Here is a 15,552-nt window from a genome sequence, read left to right as displayed (position 1 = left end):
TATCATCGTGCTAGCCTCATGATATACGAATGCAAACATGGTAACCTGGCTTAGAAACCTCGCAGTTAATAACTGTGGAAGTGCTTAATGAACACTAAGCTGCGAGGCGGCTTTGTCCCAGTGTGGGGATGTAATGTCATTAAGAAGAAGAAGAAGATATCATGAGGCTGACACGATGATACTTTTTAAGCCCAGGGAAGTCGAGACAATTTCCAACCCAAAAATTTTCTTAGACCGGGCCGGGAATCGAACTCAGCCACCCTCAGCATGGTCTTGCTTTGTAGCGGCGCGTCTTACCACACAGCGACACAGCTTAGGAGGCCCCCAATATTTACTGTAGCCTATTTGATATATGATCTACAATAGTTTTGGTGCATGCACTGAAAACCAAAACTACCCAAAAGTGGGTTGTTTGCACTCAAAACCGTGGTTTGGGCCAATAACCCAAATTTAAGTAAAATGACTTTTCTGGCACTAGGTAGTTTGCCTTTGATCCCATGTAAACAATGTACCCAAAGCTGAGTTTAATTTATCCAAAGCGGACCTTGATCAACCCAAAATAGAGAATATTGAATTTACTCAAATTTGGGTTATTGGGCTGAGCAACCTCGGTGAGGTGTTTGCATCTTGCTCTAGTTTTGATAGCAATCATGGGAAAGAAAGGGAAAACTACCCAAATTTGGGTAAATTTTTTCTGCGATATTCTCAATAGTGCGTATATTGAACTCAAAGTTTGGGTTGATTTATCTGTCCGTGTGGGCGTGCGGTTAGCGACGAAAGTCGTCTGGGCGCATGCGTTGAGTTTCTTTGTGTTGGTATGCAAAAGTTGGGTCTCCTTTCCAATTTTCTTGAGTGAACATATTGCCTTTTCGTTACACTAAAGTGTTCAAGAAAGACCCTATTCGGTCAAATGACCTGCTCGACCAAATGACCTGCTCTTCCAAATGACCTATTCGGCCAAATTCAGTCAAACAACTTTTGGCCTAGTGACCTTCGGTCATGTGGTATTCAGCCGAATGGTTTTGTCCAAACGGTCCTTCCTCGTCAGAGAGAGAGCACTCAAGCACTCATAAGGAATGAGTATCTGTGTGAGTGTGGATGACCGAGTACAGTAAGTACTGCCTATCCCCCAGAAGTAATGCTGGGAGGCAGTTCCTGGGGGAAATTATGGCGGAGCCCAACAGTCTAGTACAATCGTCTAGTAGCTTGGCAACTACTAAGCACGTGTGCTGGGTCGTGCGGAAATTAATTCTCCTTTGTAAAACAAAAGAAAGGCAAAAAACCGTTCCCATCTCGGAATGATGTGGATTATGAAACCAATCAGTTTCCCTGGATGAGCAGATCAAATTTCTCGGGGCTGGTTTTCTTCTTCTTCACCCACCACTGTTGCCACACAGGAGAAAAAAAGTACCCAGTGTTGAGTTTTTTTAAACTTACTTTTAACACTGAGAAACAGACGTCTTACTCAACACATATTCCATCGTTTACCTTTTTAACGCTTGATTTATTTTTTTGTTAGTGGTCAATCAGCCACCGATGGGGTTTCCATCGATATTGCTTGTGTTTGACATTTGCACACTATCGCCATCTGGTTGCCGCTTGGTCACACACAGTGATGTTAGTATTGGGCGCCAATGTTTCCGTGACGATGATTTTGATTGCATTTTGTTCCAAGTGAGACGTCTGTTTCTCTGTGCTTTTAAGTTATTTTTTCTCTTCTCTTTCATTCACTATTTCTTCTGTTGTCGAATACAAAAGACGAAACACTCCATCGACGCCAGTTCAATACGGGAAGCCAATTTTGAGTTTGTTGCCTGAGGTCGAAATTGTGTGAATTAAAGTCGGGTAAATAAATTTTCCGTTGGGTATTTTTTTTTACATGGGAGTAAAGGCAAACTGCTTCGAACCCATTTACTCAATTTTGGCGTCCCGTACGGATGTTCGAGGTTCGGTTCGGAGGTGAATTGAGCTCACTACTAGAGATGCCGCAAATTAATCGATTACTTCGATTAATCGATTCATCGTTGTGATAATCGATTAATTTTGAATCGATTATTACCCAACGATTAATCGATTCAATAATCGAGAGGAATCGTGAGTAATCGATTAGTTACTAATCGATTAATCAGAATTTTACGACATCATTACATCATTACGATTAGTAACTAATCGATTAATCGGGATTTTACGACATCTCTACTCACTACTGAGTAGTTTATTTCTTCGGTGCATACAGCTTGCTGACGTTTAATCAGCTTTTCCTTTCATTCCCGATAAAAATAAATCCTATTCTTTTGTGTGCTTGCAAGAGCAAGGTGATTAAACATCAGCAAAACAAGAACGTCATTGAACACGCCGTGATACGTTTGTTTACGTCACATTTCACCGTTCCGAACGAGAGAAAGAGAGGGGTCCATAGAGTAGTTGTCTACACGTCTGCTTCTAAATCAGATGGTCGTGGGTTCGATTCCCACCCTCCACACTTTTTAAATATTAAAGAGGTGATAGTCTATATGACTTTAAAAGAATGCAAAAGTCTACGGACGTAAAAACAATCGAATTTTAAGTGTAAGCAAATAACAAATACAAATACTATACAGCCGATAAGGAAGAACATGATTGTAAACTATACTGCGATGCCGGTCCAGTTTAAGTGGATGGTGCACAAAAGAAAACACCACCCAAACAGAAAGAAGAAGAAGAACGAGAGAAAAATTGGTCTGCCGAGGAAAGTTGAAGTATGCCGGTAAAGCAATCACAGGGACTCTGAATTAAGTGCTGGCCATCGATACTTTGAATCAATAAATAGCGTTTTTGAATCAATGTTACCAAGGATTACGATAATACTTAGCTCATTTTACGGTAGTATTTCGGTAATTTTGTCGAAATCAACCGTTGAAATTGTTCGGTAAAATTAATTTACAGATTTTTTGTAATTTTTTCCATTGCTCAACTGTCAAAATCACCGAAAAATCAGTAAAATAACAATTTACTGAACAGTTCAGCGGTTGAGATTTCGGTAAAATTTTACCGAAGTCGGCGATTTATTTTAAGTGTGTATTTTTGAACAAGTAATAAACCCATACTACATGGCCTAAAACATTCAGGTAAAGCTGTTTCTTGTACAAACTATCGATTAAACATTGTAGTTCTATGAATGTTATGCCGGGAATGGAATAAGAAACCCTGTCTCTTAGTAGCTATTATTTGTGAAAGACCTCAATGTTTTATGGGTTAGTCTATTCCATCTACATACCCGCTAAGACATTATTATTCATAACTCTGTGGAGGATTTAAATTATATTGAAGTCCAAGCACAAATCGTCACACTCTCAACGTCTAGGTCGTCCCGCATACTGAATTTATGGTGTCGTAGTAACACATATTTTATTCATAACGAAGCTAACAGAAAAAGTGTCCGATTGCTCTCACGTCGTCTCTAAAATTGATTTTTCTGGCATCGAAAATTGCATCTCCTTTTGTCAGACGACAACCATGAAGGGATATGGATTAATATTGTACAGTACAGTGGAACAGAGATTATAGCTCATGAAATGTTATGCATCTCTTGCCTATGTAAATGAATCATTTTACAGGAATAACTGTTTGAGTGAACTAACGGAGTTGTAGAAAGATAACATCGAATGTGTATACAACGAGAAATTATGTATGGAGTCAAGGCTTACCTTTCCTCCGGTGTCGGTGATGGTGCTTTGCAAATTTCCTGATCATCGTCTTTTTCCTTCAGCATGCTTCACTCCTAAGGTGGTGCGGACGTACGGCTGGGTTTCGATGCAGTACAATTTCTATCTCTTTCCTTCACCAGTGAAATCTCAGGGTTAAAAACGCAAACTTTGGCTGGAAATGTTGCTACCGACGAATGGTGATGTTTTATTGGCTTTCAAACATTTCTCACCGACGACAAAGATGACAGATGGAAGCAAAGGTTCTGAAAGCTTACGACCTTTAAATTATGGCGGTTAGTAAGTGTCTGAACGAGTCAAATCTTCCTACAGTGCTAGCATTTGAACTTCTTTCCACTTCCGAAACGAACAACGATGAAGTTGAGACTAAATCCCAAAAAGTTGCTACACACGTTCCAAATTTCGGTACTCCACTCGTCAACACTTAACTGCAATTTCAATAGGATTTTGCTCGGCTCTGATTCAGCTATTCAATGATTAATCCAATCAAACAACCAGCACCAAAGGTGGCACATGGATGAGTTGCGTGTGCAACAACGCCATCGATTGCGGGCAGGTACAAAGTGCTTCCTATTCCTCTCGAATTATGCACCGGTTGTTATCGGATTTAGTACGTTTACGTTGAGGGTTTATCTGAAATGGGAACAAAAATTGGGAAAGCTGTGAAGTGTTTGCGTAAGCCTTTTGGAATTATTCATTAATTGAAGTGATTTAGTTGAGAGGGTAAGATTAGTATTGTGTGCATGTTTGTACGTATGTATTACCGGTCAGTGGAATTATGGAAGAAATTTCTACTAATGTTTCATCAATTGTTGTCATAAATTGTATTCATTTTGAGTCCGGGAGTTGAAAGGTGATAGTTTTAAAAAGATTCTGTGATTTATTTCAGCGCGGTAGTTTCATAGCAACATTCCAAAGTTATGTTCACTTTCACAATAACAAAATTAAATCATGTACACAGGATTTTGTTTTTACACGATTTTTTTTTCGGCTTCGTATTTTTGATCGTGACTTCAATTTACCACTAACGCGTACCCGTTGCCCGAAAGGGCCGGGAAATGGCTCCAAAATGCTCAAGTGCCTTTCAAAAAAATCCAGTAATAAATCGGAAGCAAAATCACATGATAATTACATAGTACTAAACATTTAGGGATGAAGAGGAAAATTGAGAAATGTAAATCGCGTAAAAAGCAAAATCCAGTGTAATCGAGAGTGTAATTACTTATATTGTGTAAATAGCGACCCGGCAGGACGTTGTCCCTGCATAGGCAGGGCGAGAATGTTCATTTCTGAACTGCCCATGTAAAGTTCGCAGGAATCATAATACCTTTAGCGGCTTATTTGCGATTTCCTCAACTTAACCTCGTAATTTTCCCCATTAGGAAATATCACAACCCGTCGGAAACTTTTAACGAATGTTTCTTGCTGGAAGAAATGAAAAAATCCATCCAGCTGTTTTCGAGTTATGCGATACGAACACAGACCATTTCATTTTTATATATAGATAAAGGAAATCGCCAAATATTGATTGGCTCAAATCTTCGCTAACGCATAAAGAATTAATAAAGAAAATAAAGCATACAGCATATTTATAAAAATGGTTTATGTATAACCGTTTCATAATTCAAAACATATATATAATGGTAAAACAAATTATCTGAGCAGTGTGTTCTTTTTCTAAATCATTTCTAATTGTAAATTAAATTCACTCGCGTTTTAAGGGCACACCACGCAATACGGAAGCAACGCACACTGTCACTTTTATTATTTTTCGTATGCTGCGACCCAGCAAAGCTGAACTAATGAAATACACCCAGGTTTTTTTACGCGGTTGGAGTTCGTTAATTTCTCGGTTAACCTAAACTTTTGCAGCTTTTTAAATACCCCATGAATTTTCTTTGATTTTTGTGGCCCCGTGGGGTTAACCTATTGTTTTGTATTGACGCTGAAGGTCTTAAACGACGGAAACCAAACCGTGTAAAAAAAAAACCTGGGTGTAATGATAATTGTGCGTTGCTTCCTTATATTGTGGTGTGCCCTCGAAAACGCGAGTAGATTCAAATTTGGATTCCGGGAAACTTGTCATTAAGGGCAAATTGCACTTCCCCATACGAGCCAATCCAAAAGGCTCGTAACGATTAACCCCAAGAAAAACCCAACAACTATTAGGTCTCAAATAAAAGGGATCTCAACATTCTACACCGGTCTAATAACTGACACTGCCCCTGCAGAAGATACCATCTACAAAAAGATCGGAGCAATCCAAACCTCAAATTGCCGCTTCTGTAGACGGTGAGGAGAGAGAACATCAGAACACATCCCCTGCTATTGCAGTGCACTCCACCCAACGTAGGAATTCAGTTCCTGCAAAAGCCCTTTTTAGGCCTGCTGACATATGGATCTTAACTTCAAGGACGTGGTTGGCTTCTACAGCCAGTCTCGCCAGAATGGGGAGTTTCACATACTGTAACTCAGGATCTCTATTCGGCCCATCAAATAATTAGATGGTCTTGAGTTAAGTCGATACCAAAGGTATCTCAGTGACAAACCATGTTACTGAGATAACTATGCGTATTTCACAGTAAAAAGGGTATATCACAATAGTCCCAAAATCTGGACGCAGTGATCTTCACCCGACAAACGAGGAAAAAAAAAAAAGGGCAAAATCAACGCTTGATCCATGATCGAAGTTGGCTACCGCATAGTTCCCTGAATATCCGTAAAAATAGTTTTAAAGAAATGACCTGCTAACAAATTTACCTGAGGACCATGAAATAACCAAGCTATTAGACCAAGTTAATATTTAAAAGTTTAAAAATAACCTGAAAAAAGGCACAAATATTTATATGTAGGTATGGTCTAGTTCGCGCTTAAGTGGTAGTTGCAGTAATCCACTAAGTTTCCCTTTTCGTAGATGTTGGGCACGTCCCTTTTAATCTATTACTCCGGTAAAACCTTCTACAAAGTCTGATTTGGAACGTTACATTGAATGGTTGAATATAATTTAGGTAACTCTGAGCCTTCTTTCCCAATGACTGCATTACAAGCGGATATCAGTCTAGTGGAATTACCACAATTATTATCTGAAAGCTTTTCTATGCCTACCATTGCATGAATATACATACAGGAATAGTGAATATTTCCAACATCCTCGCAAGGCTACACTGGAAACCCAGGTAACTTTAAGTACAAACACTAAAATCAGTAAATTTGCAATAAAAAAGTCTTGTGAATCGGACCAGTTCTACATCCACTCATTCGACCCTACCGTTTCTAGTTTGTGGACGGCTTCTAATAGCTTTTTGACGATAAAGTCAACATTACTAGCGTATTACATTGGGCAAATAAATGCTTTTTATCTGATTCTCGCGCCAAGCGTACCACCCGATTATTCAATACGATATGAGTTGTTTCTGTTCTACACTTGTTTAACCCTTATGCGGCCAACAAAAAAAAAACACACGTGGATGGCCGACAGGGTACCCGTGTGTTCCAACTAAATTCGATATTCCTCTCATAACTTCAACAATTTTCAACTGGATTTGGATAATTTTGATAGGTTTTGGAAACAAAAACTTATATACTTCTTTTTGCCAGTTCCTTCAAGGTTAACAGCGCTTATGCCTCTAAGTGGTTATACAAGCAAATCTTTTGAAGTAAGGCTTTAAGAGTTCACACGCGTAAAAATCCGCTAAAGGGCCATTCAATCAGTTTCTTAAATATGCTACAAGGTTCTCTTTGCGCTTCTTAGAATTGAAGGAAATTGCTGTATATGCTTCAGTGCATGCAAAAATCCCTGAAATGGAGGGTCTTAGTCATCTGAGGAAATCTCTGAGGCAGTTTAAAGCCTAAGGATCTACTCTCGAGTAACCAGAGGCCATTATTATGCAAAATTCAAATACGGTACATGCTCTTAGTGGTACACACTTAATTAATTTTTTTACTCAGGCTCGGTTACATGAATTACTTATTTCTCAACAGCTGAGTTTTGTAGTCACCTCGGTAAATTTAAGTTTGATTACTGTTTCCTCGGCTCATTTCTGCACGCAAGTAAATGTCAATAATTACTGAAAGTAGCACCGTAGAAATAACTGAGCACACGGTAAAACAAAATACGGATGGATCTTGTAGAAAATAGAGCAAACCTTTGCATCTCCAAACTCACCGAATAAACCACTAAAATTGTAATAGAATCTCTTGAAGAAAAAGAATACACAAATAATTTCATTTCAATAAATCATTTATTTCCCGTTAATTTTAAGTAATATTCTTAGAGTCATTGAAAAAGAGCTCCAAAAGCTTTTATGGTGGAATGCAAATGGAGGAGATTTATCGAATGAACCATTGGTATTGGCTGTTGTTGAAAAAGAGCACATTTAGACGACTGGTGGTGGACAACAACCCATTGATAACGTATTCTAGAAAGTGATCAGATGGGTTCACAATGATGAGCGCCAGCAGCTCTATACCGAGAATAATACAGACATCTTTTTATTTTAAACAACATTTCCATGCTACTCTTTTGGTTATTGAAATTCCATTTATTTCACTTCTTCCTGGCAACGATAACTAACACTACCGCCATGTTGCCACAAAAATGAAAACAAGTGATGGGGAAATTCGCAATCATGCAATGACCTGAAAACTATAATGATAAAAAGAATTTAAACATTGCTAAAATATATGTCATTAATTGTTGCATTTACTTACACGCATCGTCCAAATTTCAAACCGCACTTTTGTACACGCAGAACTATAGTCAGAACTGTTGCTTTTAATCTCATCGATCAGCAAAAAAATACATGGCGTCAGTATCAAGTATCACGCTTGTTGAACGGAAATTGAGGGCTCGGTAAAGTTTACAAAATGGTGTACTCAGTAAATCGTATATTTTTACTGGAGTGATCGGTAATTTTCTTTACAAGTCTGATAGATTTACATTACGGAGTAGATCGGTAAATTATGTCAATGAGGAACAGTAATTAATTTTATATTGCTGAAAAAGCTCGGCAAAAACTAATATTGGAAATCGGTTAATTCTTCATACTTTACTGAATTTCACTCGAATATCTAAAAAATTACTTCTTACTGGATAGAATTCTGTAAAAATATTACCGAGCTGCAATTCTGAATCTAAGTGTGTACTTATAGCATAGAATGCGTCATAGTGTAATGTCTGAGTCATCCAAGAAATCTCTGGAGTAAGGCGCCTTACAGGTCTACACTCGTAAACCATGGGTTCTATGGATCTTGTCCTCAAAAGTGGTACTATGCTTTTTTATGCAGCATCTTGAAATCAAATGTGATCACGACATACAATGTTCTTGGCGCAGGCTATCGAAGAAATCTCTCGGATAAGTCCTCTGGCGCTTTCATTGCATATGTTCATGGTCATCCAAGAAAACCTCCTGGAAAAAGGCCTTCAGGTTCTACAAATCTTGCAACGCAGAGATCTTTTTAGATTGTTTCCAAAAGTGGTGTATGCCCTTTGTGGTACATAGAATAGAGTGCTTTTCATTGCATATGTTGATGGTCATCCAAGAAAAATCCTGGAAAAGGCCTTAAGATCTACACGCTGCAACTAGAAGATCTTTTAGATTGTTTCCAAAACTGGTACATGCCCTTTGTAGGTATATAGAATAGAACACCTTATTGCATATGTTCATGGTCATCCAAGAAAAACCCTTGGAAAAGGGCCTAAGATGCATTATCATATGCAAAACCTAAAGATCTTTCAGATTTTTTAAAAGTGTTATAGGCAGCTCAGGTACATAGAATAGCTATTGTGTCCTTTGCATAGGTCTATGGTCATCCAAGAAAAACCTCGAATAGGCCTTTTAAATCTGTATGTGGGTACCCAGAGATCTTTGGCTTTGTTTCAAAAGTGGCATTACATGCCCTTTATGGTACATATAATAGAATACGTCCCATTGCAGTATATGTTTTATGGTCTCCAAAAACATGCGCTAGAATTGGCTCCCCAGTGATCTCTTCAAGTAGCATCGCAACTGCCAGATACCCTTTCGAATTGTTTCCAAAAGTAGCATATGCCCTTTTTGGTACATACAAATATACTGCTTTCATTGCATATGCCCATGCTGGTATCCAAGAGAACACTTGAACAATCCCCTCAAGAACTTCACGCGTAACTCAGAGTTCTTTCGGCCAATTTGAATAGTTATACATGCCTTTTATGGTACCGTCAACTGGGGAAGAAGATGATTTTTAAGATGCAAAACATGCAACAACAATGTGTTTACATTTTAAATCGAAACAAATATTTTCAAAACATGAGACTGCTATACGTTGCAAATAATCAACAACTCTTAGAGTTTTCAGAAATGCATTCGCATTTATTAAAATAAATTAAATTATCGCCATTTTTTGAGTAATCTGGTTTGGGGTGAAGTTGATCAAGACAGCTCTACTAAAATAATTATGACTTAGTAGTTAAAATACACTAGGTTATATGTATGAATGTTAAATTTACTACGTAAAGAAGTCTACGAAGTCAATATTTGAAATAAAAAGAAAGTTACTTATGAATATCATCTCTCTTTCTTCCACAAAATACATTTTCATGACGTTATAATCGAAAAACTTCGGATTACTCTCACTCTAGCGGTAGCATTACTTGAACGGAGAATATTGTTGATCAAATACTCGTTTCATAAAAAATTTGGCACTTTTTGACTGACATACATCAAATGATCATCTTCACCTCATTGATCATCTTCCCTCAGGTTGATTTGGGTAATGTAGAATGTAGAATGCACCCATTTCAAATGTTCATGGTCAATCCAAGAAAACCCCTGAAGTAAGGCATTAGGATCTACACCAGAGATACAGTATCAGCCTGTTTTAAATTTGGTACATGCCTTTGGGGTCCATGTGAATAAAATGCGTTCTATGGTATATGCTAATGGTCATCTCTAGAAATTTATGGAGTAAGTGACTTTCAGGGCTTACATCAGGTCAATATCTAGAGGGTCTTTAAGCGTCGTGCAACCCCTTACGGAATCCAAGTTTCAAATGGTCAAGACAACAATAACTACTTGGAATGCTAATATATTAAGATGAGGTTTCACAAGACTTGTGTTTATTCTTTTCTCATATTAACTGCCCAGAGCTAATGACAAATAAACTTGGAACTACTTGAAATGCAAATACATATACCAATAGCCTTCTGTTCGTGGGTTGATCTGCAGATCATTCCTATAAGTGGAGTTCATAGATTACCTAGTACCATGCGGCAAAAACAAAAACTACAGCAGACGTTCTGATAACCGTGCAAAAAGTCATTTAACTGCAATGCTTTTTAACTGGGTAATTCGATAGTTGCAACAGTTTTACAGTTATCGGACCGCTAAAACTTCAAACCGATGCTCAGACTCAATGACAGCTACAATGCGCTGCAGCATTTAGATGTACTCATTATTGCATCTGACGACGATTGACAACCGTTTGACGTCTAGAGTGCGTTGCAGTTATCGAAATCGGCATCTCGATAAATGAAAAGTAAACAAATTTTGCAGTTATCTAACGGCTACCGTACTAGGAATGCGTACATATCCCTCTCCAGATGAGGTTGACCTGATTTTGTCACTCCCCTAGATTTTGCCTTTCAACCCCTGATTGCTTTTGCCTAACCTGATTTTATCACGCAAGTTGCTTTCGACCCAATTTGCAACAAACAATAATATATTGCAGATTTTCATGAAATGGAAGTCTTTCACTGCCTGTAAAAAGCTTATTATGGAATCATTTATGGAGTACCTGTTAATAAGTTTGTGTCTCTTCGACAAAAAAACACGGAATCCATTCAAGTATTTTGCCTTGCCTTCAACATACAGAGCCCACGACAATGAAAATAAGTACTTAAAATATACACATATACCAAGAAGGGGTTCACGCAACTTGTTTATTCTTCGATAACTGCCTCCATTACGGAGATTGATCTGTAGATCTTGACTGTATGGAGTTCGCAGACTACCTGGAACTCACGACAACAACAAGAACTTCATGGAATACAAACATATACCAAGAAAAGGTCACACAAACTTGTTTATTATTCAATAACTTGCTTCCATTACGGAGGTTGATCCACAGACCATAAATCTATGAAGTTCGAAGACTACCTGGAGCCCCATGACAACAAGAACTACATTTGGAATACAAAACATATACCGAGAAGGGCTCACAACACTTGTTTATTCTTCAATAATCTTCCTTCCATTACGAAGAGTGATCCACAAACCTTCTTGACTCTCTATGTGGTCCTCGACAACAACAAGAACTACTTGGAATACAAACATATACCAAGCTAGGGGTCACGCAACTCTGCTTTCATTCTTCGATAACTGCTCCATTACGGAGATAGATCCGAAGATGATCTTGACTTGCATGGAGTTCCGGTAGGACTACTCCGGAGTCCCTCGACAACAACAAGAACTACTTGGAAATCGTAATACACATATATCAAGACAGAAGGGGTCACGCAACTTGTTTATTCCTTTCGATAAACGCCTCCATTACGGATATTGTTCCGAAGACCTTGACCGTATGGAGTCTTTGTGTAGACTACCTGGAACTCACGACAATGCAACAAAAACTACATGAAAACAAAACATATGCCAAGAAGGGGTCACAAAACCTTTTTATTCTTCAATAACTGCTTCGCTTTATTACGGAGGTCTATCCAACTGACCTTGAATCTATGAAGTTCGTAGACTACATAGAGCCCACGACAACAACCAGAACTACTTGGAATACAAACATACAAGAAGGGGTCACACAGGGCTTGTTTATTCTTCGATAACTGCCCATTACGGAGAGAGATTTGATTCGAAGACCTTTGACTGTGTGGAGTCTGTAGGACTACCTGGAACCTACACGACAACAACTGAACTACTTGAATACAAACATATACCAAGAGAAGGGCCGTCATGCAACTTGTTTATTCTCCGATAACTGCCTCCATCACGGAGATTGGATCCGAAGCGACCTTGGCTGTATGGAGTTCGTAGACTACCTGGTACTCACGCCAACAACAAGAACTACATGAAAAACAGATATATATCAAGAAGGGGTCACACAACTTGTTTATTCTTCATTAGCTGCCTCCATTACGGAAGTTGATCCACAGACCTTGAATTTATGGAGTTTGTAGACTACCTGGAACCAATGACAACAACAAGAACTACTTGAATACAAACAAATACTCAAGAAGGGGTCACACAACTTGTTTATTCTTCAATAACTGCCTCCGTTACTGAGGTTGATCCACAGATCTTGAATCTATGGAGTTCGTAGACTACCTGGAGCCCACGACAACAACAAGAATTACTTAGAATATAAACATATACCAAGAAGGGGTCACGCAACTTATTTATTCTTCGTTAAATGCCTCCAACACGGAGATTGATCCGAAGACCTTGACTGTATGGAGTTCGTAGACTACCTGGAATCAATGACCTCAACAAGAACTACTTGGAATGCAAACATGTTTTAAGAAAGGGTCATTGGATGACCCGGAACATATACTGTGAAAGCACCAATAAAGAGCATGTATCGTTTTTGAATTTACACAGCAGACCATAAAATCTGATTCCAAGAATTTTTTGGATGACTTAGGCCTTACTCCAGAGGTTTTTGGGGACCCAGAATATATACTGTGAACACCTTCAATTCTAAGAAACGCAAAGAGCTTGTAGCATATTTGAAACTGGTTGAATGGCCTTTGGTTACGCGAGTAGACTCTTAAGCCTTACTTCAAAGATTTCTTGCATAACCAAGGACAAAAGCTGTAAACCTTATCAATGGGCAAAAAGTATATGAGTTTCTGTTTCCAAAACTGTCAAAATTATCTAAATCGTTGAAAATTGTTAAAGTTATGAAAATATCAATTTAGTGGAACACGGGCACCTGTCGGCCATCCACGTGGTAAAAAATCAGATGCCCTCCCCACGTCCCTCCTCACTGTATCAACGTGATTTTCACAGATGCTACATTTTATGGAGTTCTTAGGATGTCACTGAGTTTCAGCTTTCAGCCATAAAAATTCATTGAAATATCACCATTTGAATTTGAAAAAGGAACACGGGTACCCTGTCGGCCGCATAAGGGTTAACCTGATAGTAGAGCCAGGTGCGGTGTTTGCCTTACCCCGTGCCGTGCCGCCGTGTCGTTGGAGCTACCTTTATCACGATGTGCATCAAAACGTTTTAGCATCCGATAATTTTGGATGATATTTATACAATCCGCTACCGTGTTTTTCTCGGCAGGGTCATGCAACAGTGCTGGATAAACACTCCCGCAACAGACAACACAAATAGTGAACGATTGGGTTGAAAACATATTCGGTGCTTCGGTGGTTGGTGCGTTCTATCACATCGAGAAATGTTCGTTTCATCGCCCTAGGTGGAGAATCTAATAGCGCTTCTTCTACTTATGCATGGTGGGTATGCTACGTTCATTCTGGAGCTCAGCTCGACTGTAGCTGGTGTTGCTAAGAACAGCGCAGCGGCAAGTGATTTCAATTTGGTAATTCAACGGGTGAAATAGAGGGGCCACCGTCCCGTAACCGACAAATTTTCATAAACTGCCATGGGAAATGGAAACAGATGTTGCGACTGGAGTGTAAATTAACGAGCGTCTGCCGTGTGTGAGGACAACATATAATTTGTTGCACGAGCAAAATATCTAAAAAAAACAAAACTGGTGAGCGTTCGTAGTTCGTGTCGCGGAAATCTGATATGGGATGTGTTTGTTTTGTTCAAGATTATTGAAAATATCTTAACATTCAAATTCACAATATTTGCATTATTGTTTTTTGACAACTGTTGCTGTTTACTTGAGTTTCACCATCTGTTACTCCACAAATTATGATATACAAAAACGAATAAAAAATGCGTGCATGGAATGATGAAAACCATTTTGATAAAATTGAAAATACACAAACTTAATATAAACTTTAAATTTGTTTCGAAGCCTCACATTATATGCGACTCACGATTCATCGGCGAACTTTTCATTTTACTTCTCCCAAATTCATGCGCCATTGATTAGAGAAAAAAACTATGCCAAAATCATATAATTTAGGAATTTATCAATAAACAAATTGTTGAATCTGCCAAAAACAATATGGCGAATTCTCGATAAACAAAAAAGTCGATGAAAAACTTTCATTGATTTGATCCTAAAAGATGTTGAAATTACGTTCAAAATGCGTGTTTTAGCTATACTCCCATCATTGAGATGTATTTGCTAACTAAACAAATGTCAAAAACTTAACATGTTATAAGCATGTATGTAATATCATCCTGTAGGCATCCTTTATGTTGAGAGAATGTAAAACAAAGCATTTTGAAAAACAAATCAAATGTCAAAAACCAAGCTGTTATCAGCAATTCTTAAGATTGTAGTACAAAACATCTTCAATGATGAAACTGCTGTATGTTTAGCCAAAAACCTTTTCATAGCTTTCTTCGAACCTTTTTTTTTAAATAATTTTATTTGCTTTTTTTAAACTAGTTTTATTTGCTAATAATTATAATAATAATAATAATTATTATTATTATTATTATATTTTTTTAACTAATTTTATTTGCTAATTATCTAATACATGCATTTCTTAGACTAGGTGTTCCGTGTTTTCTTAACACTATCATCCTTATTTGCTATGTTATATTTTTAGTTATTATTAATAATATTTCAATTGCCTCTGGCAGTTAGAATTTTCCTCTGGTTGAATTGAACCATGTAGGAATTACAATGTTTTCAGCTTAAACTAATCTTAACCTATTTTATACTAAGGGTACAAAGAGTTAATCGTTGCAATAGAAGATTG

General features: G+C 38.0%; 1 protein-coding gene across 1 annotated transcript in view; it reads right to left on the bottom strand.

The window, feature by feature from the left end:
* LOC134227863 (beta-arrestin-2-like) overlaps window positions 1–3,935 on the bottom strand; it is a 114,753-nt gene extending 110,818 nt beyond the window's left edge. The window contains 1 exon segment of the mRNA XM_062709551.1: window positions 3,687–3,935. Within this exon segment, the coding sequence (XP_062565535.1) occupies window positions 3,687–3,751 (65 nt within the window). The 5' untranslated portion in view covers window positions 3,752–3,935.
* Window positions 3,936–15,552: the final 11,617 nt, after the last annotated feature.

Source organism: Armigeres subalbatus, chromosome 3 (genome assembly GCF_024139115.2).
Source record: "Armigeres subalbatus isolate Guangzhou_Male chromosome 3, GZ_Asu_2, whole genome shotgun sequence".
In the NCBI taxonomy this organism is placed as follows: Eukaryota; Metazoa; Arthropoda; class Insecta; order Diptera; family Culicidae; genus Armigeres; species Armigeres subalbatus.
This window is presented reverse-complemented; position numbering and strand designations above follow the sequence as displayed.